The sequence below is a fragment of the Culex pipiens genome, chromosome 2 (assembly GCF_016801865.2).
Source record: "Culex pipiens pallens isolate TS chromosome 2, TS_CPP_V2, whole genome shotgun sequence".
Taxonomy (NCBI): Eukaryota; Metazoa; Arthropoda; class Insecta; order Diptera; family Culicidae; genus Culex; species Culex pipiens.
In genome coordinates, this window is record NC_068938.1 from 36854038 (window position 1) to 36867052 (window position 13015).

At 39.9% G+C, this 13015-nt stretch overlaps 1 protein-coding gene across 2 annotated transcripts in view; it reads left to right on the forward strand.

Moving 5' to 3' along the window:
* The first annotated feature begins 280 nt into the window (after nt 1-280).
* Nucleotides 281-13015, forward strand: part of LOC120412791 (MOB kinase activator-like 2) — a 60941-nt gene continuing 48206 nt past the window's right edge. Inside the window, exons 1-2 of one of the 2 annotated variants that reach the window (XM_039573380.2) lie at nt 281-495; nt 611-1412. In XM_039573380.2, coding sequence (XP_039429314.1) covers nt 1341-1412 — 72 coding nt within the window. In that variant the 5' untranslated portion in view covers nt 281-495; nt 611-1340. Of the gene's footprint in view, nt 496-610; nt 1413-6252; nt 6776-13015 lie in introns of those variants that run through there. The other variant, XM_039573381.2, reaches the window with a different exon arrangement.

A 13015-nucleotide genomic window follows, 5' to 3' on the forward strand; every position in this document is an offset into this window, starting at 1 on the left:
ACAAAACAAAAAAGAATCAATCACTTCTACACACTCTTTTCGTTCACTTCTTGCCAGCGGGGTTCACTTCTTCTACCTTGTACCAACGAAACAAAACCATCACTCATTCGATCCATCCGCGTTCAGATACGTACCGAGTGTCGAGCAGTACAAGTCGCGGGTCTCGCGTGCTCTCGTAGATTCGATTTCGATCAACGCGCACACAGCATAGATCAGAACGTCGTCCAAGCGGTGTGCTGAACAACGTGGCTGCTGCTCAGCTGTGAGTGAGCTCGAGAGAGGGAGTGCATTCTGGTTGAGGTTGTGTTGGTGTGCGATGCTGGGGTTGTTGATGTTGATGCTCTGGGATGATGATGGTATGATGCTGTGAGTTTTTCCTCTTGGCTACATACTGATGCTGTGCGACATACAAGTGCAGAAGAAGCAGTCAGTCGGAGGAGTGTCGTCAAGTGAATTGTGTCAGGCAGGACTTGCATGTGGAGTTGTGGACTGTGTGTAAGGGCATGAGTGCAAACTTTCCGTTTCGTCTGTACCAGTAAATTCTGCATTTCTTGAATGGATTTCCGCACCGTTGTGGACGTTTCCTGAGTTAATCCTTGCCATCTTCCAGCTTGATTGGCGCTGTACGTTCTTCAGCGGATCCGTGTAGCCAGGTCGCTTGGACAGGGAAGAGCCATTGCCAAGAAAGAGGCTCGAGTGTCTGTGTTTTGACGGGACCACTTCATCGGAACTGTGTGCTGAAAATCGCATCGAGTAGCAGGCACAGAACGCGTCGTCGTGACCTCGTGAACTGGTTTGAACAAGTTCGATCCTGTCTTGTGCATGCAAAGGGCACCCGCGAGTGGTTCGTCGGTGGACGTGAGAAGGAAAAATTCTTGCACGATTTGACCTAGCAGCGCCGCGGTGAAAAGTGCATGAAAATGAAAAATCGATAAAATTTTATTGCACCGAAAACACACACACCGTCACACTTACGCACACACACACAGCAGAGGCAGTCAGTTTGCGTCTTTGTTGTTGTTTTAGTTCGGGACGAAGAAGGTGTCCAGGTTCAGGTGACCGTAGGCTAGCGTAGATTACCGGTTGTGTTCCGTAGGACTTTAATCCTTGGTTCGGTTTTCTTTGTTCGGCCTATACCTTGTGTCGAGTCTTCCGTGAGTCTCTTTAGTCACGTTCTGTGCGCGTGGGTGTGTGTTTTGACGGCGGCTCTACAGTGTGCAGTGTGTGATTGTGATAACGCAGTGATAGTAGAGGAAGAATCGGGAGTACCGCCGGTGCGATAGGGGGTGGTAGTGGAGGTGGGAGCAAAAACAATCCAGTCTACCTTAGCAGCAGTAACTATGCTCAAGTATCTAACGCACAAACTTCGCACACAATCAATCAACGATGAACATCCAGTCAACAACGAGAAGGTAAGTGTCTCCAAGGAGCAGAACCCCACAGCACTCGACCTTTTCCTAACCCTGGAAAACTCATAAAGCTCGTAAAAGTGAGGTCGCCATTTTTATTTTTTTCTCTTTCGAACCAAAAAAAATCTCGCATAATTTGCGCGCACACACAGTTGCAGTGCCTATAAATCGGAGAGAAATTTGCTGTCTGCCAGCCTACAACACACAACCGACAGCAAACATACACACACACGATCGAGACTTGGTTAAGTAATGGAAAAAGAGAAAGAAAGAAGGCAAAAAAGTAAAACAGACAGTGTGCAATTCCCCCCCTCGAAAGCCGACCGACAGCGCGTAAACTGAACGGTGCTGTGTTATGCTGTGGAATTATTGTCGGTTCTACCGCGAGGCTAGTGAGGCTGTGTGAGTTTTGCCACCCTGCTGCGCAGACATGCACAAATTGCTGGTTGGAACGAATACATGCGAAACGAAACGATTGACTTCCCCAATCCACAAACAGATGACTGGGACTGACTGTTTCGGAATTTGCAATTCTGGTGCAAAAAAATTTTTTTTTTTGTTTTTTAAGTTCCTAGAATTAGTCAAGGACTAAATCTTATTTGAAGCTTCAAAATCTTCGATCACATTTTGATAGAGTTTACAGTATTCGTGATAAGAACGGCACATCAAACTTATCACAGTTTGAATATCTGTGCATCATGGACACGAACTAGCTCTATCAAAATGTTATCTTAGTTACAGAAAGGAATAGAAGTTCAAGATTTGTCTCTTAACACAAAATGAAATTCCCTTGTTTTACGCAGATACAGTGCATACTCGATTTCCAGGTGGAATTGGTTCTATTCCCAATTATCATTTCCTAGGCAACTTGGGCTTTGGCAATCATCACAACACATGGCGAAATCCAGTCTGCAATCCGCTAAAATCACCGTCTCCTAACGAAGCGAAGTAGATACAGTCCATACTCTATTATCCAAAGTTCTCGGAAAATTTTCACTTCGGATAATCGAATCTTCGGATAATCGAATCAGGATTTTTGTCGTGGTCTTGTTACAGGTCGTTGGTTTCAAATATGATCTCAAAAGTGCTCTTGGGTGATTTGGAAATTTTAAATACGAGATGACAGCCAAAATGGCGATGATTAAATATGGAAAAATATGCATTTGGTAATGTAACAAGCAATCAACCACTCAAATATGACTAAAATGGGATTGGGACCTTTGGATTGCGAGTCCAGCTGCCGACCAGCGGACATTGGTGTGTTGTTTGTACTTATACGGGGAGACGACTTGAATGACTTAACGGCCTAACGACCTAAGGTCGGGACCGGCGTTTTTCTTCTCCATCCGATGGAAGGTTGGAGCAGCCCATGATCATCCGCTTACAAAGCGAACAGCGTAATCATACGCCTGCTTCTTTGTTATTTTAATTTGTTTTTTTTTTTGCATTTTTCTATTTCCATTATCCAATGTTCCAATTACCTACAAAAAAACTCAAAATCTTTTTTTGATAGTTAAATACGCGACCAAAGTTGACCCAAAAAAAAAATCGTATTTTGTAATATTTCATTTATTATTTTTAAACGTAATCTTATGTTCTCCTCAATTATTTAATTCAACTAGTAAATCATTCACGTTCACGCAGTTCAAGTACGACACCAAACCAACATTGTGACATAATTTGCTAGGCAACGCGGTACGTACGTTCTAGTATTTGTAAGTACGCGCGGCTCTTTACGTTTACAATCGTTGAACCAGCTTCTGTATGTTTAGAATCGTTCCGTCGGCTAGGGCTTCACTGGCTAGAGGGGAGTGCTGTGAAGGGGGTGGTGTGGGTGGATGGCCTCCCGGAACGAATTGAACAGTGTTGCTGTATGACACGCGAGTTTACACGCGATACCGAAACTGACAGCACCGCACAAGTTGCGAGACTGGCAGTTGATACTGCAAGTTTCTCGTTGATCTGTCTTTGGAAAAATGTTCTTGCGTGGATGTAGTATGGTTATTATTTTGTCTGAGTATTTTGTTGTTCGGTTTTTTTAAAATTAATTATTTTAAAATTATTTATATGGTTCTTCATTTTATTGATATCAAAGACTTTCAATTATATTCCCATTAATTATTTTCTTCATAGTTCAGATTCAGTTATCTGAAGTTCACAATTAACGGGAGTACTTGTTTATTTTCATTTTTTATTATCATTTTCTATGATTCAAATCGAGTACATTTTTCCTGGTTGATAACCTCTCACACCGAGAAGACGGGAATAACATCTCAATAACAATATGCATGATTGTTATAATTGAGAAGGTCTGATTAGTCGTTTAAATAACATAAATCTCCTTATAACAAATGCGTAACATTCGTGTTATTGATTTCTTATTGAGCAATTTTCTGGAATTTCGCTAATTTCATACTATTCGTAATATTTTGTTTAATTTGTATGAAACTCCTCAATTCCTTTTCTGATGTTCTGATCGATTCGGTGTCTTCGGCAAATTTTTAGGTTATTTTAGGACTTTTCAGAAACAAATAGCCATTCTGTAAAACAAATTCACTATGTTTTAAATAACTTTTTATCACAATTTTTTTATTTTGACACATTTAATCAACTTTGATTATTATATGTTTAAGTAGATAAAAAGTGAACAATTTCACTCAAGTTTCACTTTATAGCTTTGATCAACATCTAATCTAATCTAATCTGATCAACATCGGATTAAAAATTGAAAGTCAATTGGGTAGAACTTAGAAAAACTCATTTTTGGTCATTTTTATTATTTGCAAGGCCATATATCTTAGCAACCAAAGGTTGGATCAACAATGTCCAAAAAATGCAAATTTTTAAAAATGTTTCTCAGCTTTTCGAATATATTTCTCAAAGATGGACATGATTGGACACTGTTCTTAAAAATAAAAAAAAGACAAAAAAGAATAATTTAACATATATAAAAGTACTTTTCGATTTTTTTTCGAGGGGCTCAGTGTGGCGTTACGCTTTTTATTCCGTCGATTTATTTTCTTCAAACTATACAATATATGCTTAAAAAGGCGTTTTATAGATCTGAACAAAATCTACAAATTGTCGCTTGTGTGCTATCTTGTGACACGTCTGCTGTAAAAAGATAGGGCGTGTCACAAGATAGCATAAAGGCGACGAAATTGCTTTTAGAAGATTGCAAAAATGTTGCGTCGTTCCAGAGAAACCCTCAAATTCGAAATGCGTAACGCATCGCGTAAAAAGAGGGTTTTCTTTAGTGGTTAGCGTGGTAGCCTCTAAATCCCAGTATGGCCTGGGTTCAATCCCAGACGGACCCGGTGGCATTTTTCGAGACGAGATTTGCCTGATCACGCCTTCTATCGGATGGGGAAGTAAAACGTCGGTCCATTTGCGTAAAAGAGGCTTTGAGTGACTCACCACACATAACCTTCGGACGCCTAGAAATGAGTAGAAACTTGCAACAGAGCCCACAAAAGACCCGGGGGTTGTTAAAGTGGATTGCTTTTTTATGTGTTACAATGTAACAATTAATTTCGTTGGTTCGCCAACCCATATCTGGCCAAAAATTAAAAAAAAATACGAAAAAATATTAAAGAGCGAAATCTCGTATGTTTGGCATGTTAAGGATTAGGTCATTTTTCCATCCAATTGGCAGATTCTCACTAAATAAACAAAGTGTTTTGCTAAACTTTTGGCCAGCATTTCATCGCTGAAATTTCAAAGTTATCGTAGTACTAGTGAAAAAAGTTGATTTTTCCCGCTTTCGTCATTTTCTCGTGTTTACCGAAAACCCAAGTTTTAACATTTTAAAAGTTCATTCGAACTTTTTAAATGTTATGCTGGAATATTATTTTTCTTTGAAAGACCAAATAATCACCTTACATTTGCGTCCAAGACAACTAAAATCGGTTGAAATGGCGCAAAGTTATGATTTTTCGAAAAATGAGGTTTTTGCGAAAATTGACGAAAATTGCCATTTTTTTGGACCACCCTAGAACGGTGTAGGTCACTCTAACGGCCAAACAAAAAATACGGGCCTTATTATCGGAGAACTTTTTTATTCGGTTTATGCTCTTTTCAAATGGATAAAATTTCGACACATTATCCTCCGGACCACCCCAAACATCCTTTTCGTACACCGGTCCCCAAATATCCCACAAGGACTCATTCTTTCGCAGAGGGTGCTCACCAAAAATTGCTTTCTTTGCAAGTGTTTGTGAGTGTGGTGTAAATAAATGCTTGCCAGCTTTCGGTGTAGCAACTCCTCATGGAGCAGAAGACTCTAACTCGCATGTCCGCGCGCACCACCACCAACACCACCCAGTTGGGGAGCCCCCACGAAGTTCAGAATGAAGCCGGAAACTTTGGGAGTTGGTGGGGGTGGGCCGTGTCGTGTGTAAAGAGAGCGAGCGAGCTTTGCTCGCTAAAGCTCCGCCAAAGACAACAACAACAACGACGGCTGCTCCCAAGTCTACGTTTGTAGTAAAAGCCGTCGAGACTCCTTAAAGTGAGAGCGTGGGGTTTCAGGGAGGGGGCGGGGGTTGAGTTGTACACAGCTGTATACACATGGTGGTGGCAGTCGCTACTCACGGTGTGTCGGTACGATTTCCTCCTTGCTTTGACATTCGCGTAGAAATTTTCTGGAGAATTTTCGGGGTACACTCTCGAAGCGCGCGTCGAGAGCTTCGAGAGACGGTCCTCGTGAGAAGTTTGAGGAGGAGAGGAGCAGCTGGCAAGGAGCAGCGTGGAGTTGTACATGGCTGTTTTCTGAAAGGAACGACGACGACGACGTCGACTCTCCGAAAGGGCGAAAACCTAGCGAGTCGTGCCAGGCAGAACCTGAGCAGCACTGTCAGACAGTTTGCGGCAGTACTCGGGCCAAGAACATCGACAGAAGCAGAAGCAGCAGTCAGTGCGAAGAACCTGCTGGAGTGACCCCGGGACAAGAGAGATGGTGTAGTGGAAGGGTCCTTCTTCCTAGCAGCAGACATTGTGTGCAAAAAAAAATTCAAGTTCCTATTCGGTGTAGACGTCCTCACTTCCTGATTTTTGCTTGGAGGATGTCCCCGAACCGACGACGACGACTGTAAAAACCCGTTCCCGATAGCTGGAAGCAGCAGAGCAGAGAACCTGGAGACTGGAGCACAGGACTGTAGTGTCTTTTTTGCGTAGCGATAGGTGTTAGGAGGTGTGACATTCCGCAACCCTCACCCGTAGAATCCGTTCCGCTAGACGTGCGAGTGTGAGAGTAAGTGTGTGTGTGTCCGCGGAAGGTGACATTCAGAGCTGTGAAAATTTCGTAAAGGATCAACCCAGGAAAAGGCCAAACGCGAGCAAGCAGAACCATGCCGGGACTGTTCCCAACCGTAAGTTCCGTTCACGTTTTCTCCCACAGCAGAGTCCGCTTGTACCGTAGTAATAACCTGGAAAATGGTGCCATAACCGGGCGATGTAAGAGTGATGCCCTTGAAAAGTGCCAACCCACCCAACCCAGCGTAAAACGGCGGAGAGTGAGCAAGAAAGAACCGACACTGCTGGGCAGCAGCAGCAGTTCATAAGGATCCTTCGGCAGCGAGTAAGAAAACCTTCCGCAGAAGAAAGAATCTGAAGACGCTGCCGTACAGAACACACGAATCAGTTCAAGAGAGCGCGCATCGACGAAGAAAATTTCGCTCCTCTCGTCGTCGTCGTCGGCGAGGATTCTTTCAGAAAAGAATCCTGCCACGAGTAGTAGTAATACTACTACTAGCACCAGCCAGCCCAACCAACCCAGAGTAGTGTAGTACGGAGAGTCGTTCATATTTTTCCGATTTACGCGACGCCGCTGCTGCTCGCGTACTCACGACCTGCGAGCTTCAGAAGTTCAACGCGTCTTCGTCTTGAGAAAATCGAATTTTTACAATCGGTCACGCTCCGCTGCTGGATGCTGCTGGCTGGCCACGATATTCAGGACTTCGACATGTCATGCGGTGGTGGGGTGGGACCGTGCGCAGCGACAGGGCTCGTGTTGTCCCGCCCGCGGCCACGTTTCGTCCTTTTTCCCGATTCTTGGCACTTTTCGCTGTCAAGGATACGGCGAGGACGTGGTGTGAAAAATGCCGAACATTTTTCGGGGCACCGTCGCACCTCAACTCACGCTTCTTACATCAGAAAATTTTAATTCTTCCATGGAAAGTCCCAAAATTACTTCATGGAAAATTTCACCACACTGTGAAACTACTCCACTCATACGATGCTTCGTGTCTGGCTGGAATCTTTCATTGAGCCTTTGAAAAGGGCCAGCTGATTCGGAGCCTGCGCCAAGAATGTGAACGTACGTATTTTTTGCACGACCTTCCTCCCGAGTTGGGTGATCGATACTGCCAATGTCGACGGGGCCAGGAAGTAATAGTTGGGGTTTTGGGTGAATTTGAAGTGGTAATGTTTCAATTATTTGTGCATTTTGTGCAACCAGAAAGCTTTTCTTAAAATTAATGTGATGTAAAAAAAATTAACAAAATTTCTTTCACTATTCAATCCAATAAATCAGTTTCAGTATAAAACCCAAAAAAGCTCTAATTTTTCCAAATTCTTTTCCTTTTTGGAAGTGTCCTTTAGCAACTCAAATCTTCTTTCTTTCTTGATATTTGAACCACGAAATTTTCTGAACTTATCGTCAAAATATTTCTCGACCAAAAAAAAAAAAAACGAAAGATGGCATAATTTTTGCAAAAAAAAAAAACAGATGGTTTTAACTCGAAGAAGCACTGCCAAATATTTTTCACTTTTGCTTAGTTACAGCTCAAAAAATTTCCTTTTTGATCCTGTGTTTTAGCACAAATCAAATATTGAATTTGCTTTTTATTAATTTTTTTTTTTCAGAATTTTTCTTACCTCTACTGTAAACTTATTTCCATTTTCAATTCACAAAAAATTAAAACTACAATTTGTCGGAAATTCAATAAATTATATTTATACAGCAATTCCCCACGAAAACAGCATGGAAAAAACAAAAGTGCTCGGATCGAGCTCAAAATTTGGCTTATACATGTCTGGGTACCAAAATTTTCGTTATTGAAAGACGCAACTTTTGGTACCCAGACATGTATAGGTCATCGCTGAAATTTTAAAGTTATCGCAGTTTTAGTGAAAAAAAATCATTTTTCGCCGATTTCGCCATTTTCCGGTTTTTGCGCGCAGCGCGTTGAAAAACACGGATTTTATTTTCAAAAAATCATATCTCGGAATCCTGTTGATGAACTCCTCCCATTTTTAGTTTGTTATGTAAAAATGTCCGGGGCATCCGATAAAAATATTTCCAGACATAGGCTCTTTGATCCAGACACCGTCAAAACGGCATTTTAATGTTTCATACGCCCTTTTCATATGTTAGGCTAGATTTTTGAAAATTCTCATAATTTTTCTTAGAAAGGCCAACTTGTCACCTTTCATTTGCGTATAAGACAATTGAAATTGATTGAAATGGCGAGGAGTTATGATTTTTTGAAAAAAGTGATTTTTGCGAAAATCAACGAAAATGGCAATTTTTCAGACCACCCTAACACGGCGTAGGTCACCCTAATGGCCAAACAAAAAAATACGGGTCTAATTATTTCGGCCAGGGAACCCCCAGAAAAAACTTAAGCCCGATCCGAGCACTTTTGTTTTTTTTTCATGCTGTTTTCATGGGGAATTGCTGTATAACAAGTTTAAAAATTGTTCCATTTTGGAACGGTTCTTTCAAAAGACCGGAGTTTTAAAAAGGACTCCCAGTTCTTTTTTTGTGAGCCATGGTTCGTTCGCTCTTTTTGATAAACCGGCTCTTTGAGCGGCTCGCTCTTTTTTGCCCACCTCTACTTCTGGTTGCAATTTATAGGGGTAATTCTCCGCCAACTCACACAGCAGTTGCCCCGACCCCTCTTTGATTTGCGTGAAACTTTGTCCTAAGAAGTAACTTTTGTCCCTGATCACGAATCCAAGGTCCGTTTTTCGATATCTCGTGACGGAGGGCTGGAACGACCCCTACCGTTTTTGAACATTTTAGATAAGACGGACGGCCGATGCGCCCGATTTGATGGCGTACTCAAAATTCCGAAAAAGTTTATCATGGAAAAAATATACAAATTTGTTTTAAAAATTCTGCCGTCTTTCGTTATTTGACTGTATTGTTTTTTGGGATATGTCATTTTAAGGGAAATTTAATGTTCTTTTCGAATCTGCGCTAACCAAAAAGGGTAATTTTTTATTTAGAACATTTTTTTCCATTTTAAAATTTTATGTTTTTTCTAACTTTGCAGGGTTGAATGGTGTACGCCCGAAATGCCAAAATCACGCAGTGGTACCAACATTACATAAAAAGTGTGCCATCGCATGACATCTACACTTTTTTTCTCTAATGTTGGTACCACTGTGCGATTATGATATTTCGAGCGTGAACCATGCGCAAACACCATCTTCGTATAAAAATCTAGATAGCATTAAAATTTGTGTTCAGCATTTATCGGCATTCATTTGGCTTTTAAGGATTTTTTTTCAAATTTCAGTTTACAGATCTGCAAAATGCATAGCGCTTTATTTATTTATTTTTTATATTTTTGAAAAGACAGGGTATTTTTTACGTATATTCATGATTTAAAATTTGAAAAATTAAATCATGTTTAATTATTTTTCATCAAACATCGGCATCTATGGTAAATCAGGATAGGATTCAGATTGTAGTCTCGATTTTCCACGGTTGGCGGTGGTGACTTATAGATAATTTGTATAATATTTTTTATATAAAACATGAAAGTCAAAACTTATCTAAAATTTTACTTAACTAGTATCATTTTATTTGCTGGAGTTTTTTTGTTTATTAAACATTTAAAAATAATTTTAAAAGCTTTTCTAGATATATAAAAAAATAAAAACAGGAGACTTGTTTAATTTGAATCACATAGGATAAGAGATTGTAGTGCATTTAAAATCCAAAGCACAACAAAGAACATCAACAAAAAAATATTTCTTTTGTTGTTGTTGTTAATTCAATTCTTTCTGGCAGCTTTAACCTTCTTGGTCGTTCGCTGCCCTTCATTTCTTTTAGCTATCCAAAAAGTGCTATCCTTGTTTAGATTGAAGTGTAGATTGTCATCAATTAAGAGTATTGAGCTAATTCAATGATTTTGAGGTTGTAAAACATAACAAACAATATGAAAACATATGTTTTATTACTGTTTCAAAAAATTTCCGGGATCCCGGGAAATTCCGAACCCGAGCAAATTGGACGTCATAATGTTACTACCAAAAGTTTGCAAAATGTCAATGAATTTACGAAATTATGTATTACCGTAATCTGGGGTGAATCGGGACTACAGTCTGAATAGAGACAGCAGTTTTTAGAGCACTTAAAGCTTTTAAATTTGGAAATGGATGTACACATTTTGTTGGCCAACCAGAAAAATCAAAATATTGTGCTCCAACATGGTTAAAACTGCTGTCCCAATTCACCCCATGTGTCCCGATTGACCCCAGTTTACGGTATCTATGGTTTTTTACCTTTTTTCCGGTCTGTGGTCCCAACAGTTTAAAAATGCCCAATTTGTTAAAAATACAAAAAATAAACTCTGTTGACAATTAGTTGTAAATTTTTCACAAATAGTTGTAAAACAAATTTTCAATGAAAATTTTAATCAGCAATATTTTTTGCCCCTGATTTTTGTGAAATTTTTGAAGGGGCGCAAATCTTGAAATAAAATTTGAATCAGAAAAAATAATCACTTTTAAACATGTGGTTTAATCATTTGGACCTCTTTCCTCACACAATTTAAAAGTCTTTTTTTATTCTTAAGCATGGTCCTTTTGAAGATTTTTAATAATTCTTTTACTTTTTATTGATCAATATACGGCATTTTTTGAATGGACTTTTTATCATATTTATAATGATTTCGTCTGTTTCCTAGAAAACTTGTATTATGGTTCTGAGGTTTCGCTAAATAAGAATATAATTTATATGTCCTGGTTAATAGATAGTGTTGATTCCAGATAAATGTTATCGATTCATGTTCTTTAGTGCAATACGAAGTTTTTTTTTTAAATACATTTTCCTGAGTACTCCTTTAATGTATTTTGTACCGTTTCTCTGGATTATTGATGTTAAGTTTCTTGTTCAAAATTAATTTCATGAAAACAAAGTTCGTTTTTGATATTGATAAACAGTCTAAATTTACAGCTTTCAACTTGTAGCATCATGTTGTGACACTTGCTCTTGACCGATAGTGCTCAAATTTGGCCCAGATGGATGATTTTTAAATTTTGTAGGAAGTTCAGGGGTGATTCAAAATCCAATTTCAAGTTTGGAATTGCTGGACATTTTTCTGATATTAACGGTTTAAAAAATTGTCACTTTCAATAAAATTTATGTTACTTTTTAAAACAAAGTCTAGGTTGAGTTCATGAAACATTTTGTAAATCATTTTGGAAAGTGTGATAATGCTAATTTAATGGTGATCACTTCTTTTTTTTTTGGGTTTATGGGATTTTTTTTATATTTTCATTAGATTATTAAATTAATCGTGTTTCCACAGTCAAGCCAGAAAATTATCTTTAGCAACATTGTTCTAACAACCAGCTTTGTCAGTCTCTCCCAGGCACCGCGCCAGATCCACCTACGCACAGTTATTGTAACCTTGACCCTCCTTCCCAAGCCTACCGACTATTACCCTCCTCCCCCCCTCCCTGGCCTGGTGGGCTTACTACATTCACTTGAGCCATAAAAGTTCACCACGCGTGTGAGGTTTGTAAGTGCAGTTTCCAGTGCTCTGGGCCCCCTCATCTTGGAGGAAACCCCTCTCTGTTAATGTACCAGTTTTTCTGGTTCTTTGGTTCTCCTCCAATTTCTCACTCGTCGTCGTCGTATAACAATTTTCAAATTATGCAAGCCCAGCACTCGCGCAGTTGTTGTTACTGGCTCTGGCTATGGAGTTCAGAATCGTTTATTCTTCTTCTGCTTTCCATTTTCTTCTCAGCTGGGTACAGTGAACCACGGTTTAATGGACGGTTCAATTTGTGTCATTCAAACTTTCAAGTTTTTAAATTTTAAGAATTATTGTGATCATTTCAGATTTTTTTTTAAATTTTAATAACAACATGGATTTATTTTAAAAAAATTTAAAATCTCAATATTATCTGAGACATCTCAGGCGGCATCGTGTTTTGGCGGTTCCGAACGCCGGATTGAAGTGGGAAAACAAGCAATGGAAACTGGTTCTCGTACAGCCATTCATTGTAAGTGTGTGTGTGTGTTTGTACGTGCGTTTGATGGAAAGATAAACTGGAAATTAAATGGAAAATAAATATGGTGAGTAACATAATACACTTTTACACGTTCGCCTGAATTGTGCTGTGTCAAGACAATCAGACAATCGAGCAGCAGGATTTACAAACTTGCTGCACCATTTCTGGAACCTGGTGCCGTCGAGTGGTTGGCGGTGGTGGTCTCTACAATCGTGGCCCTGCGAGACCTCCAGGAACGTCGACGACGACGACGAGTGTTTAAAGGCCAAAGTGATCAGGTCTGTTTTTGCCTCGGTGCAGACCTGGATCGCAAGAATTATTCAACGAGTACCGGAGGTTGTCCGGACCACGCCATC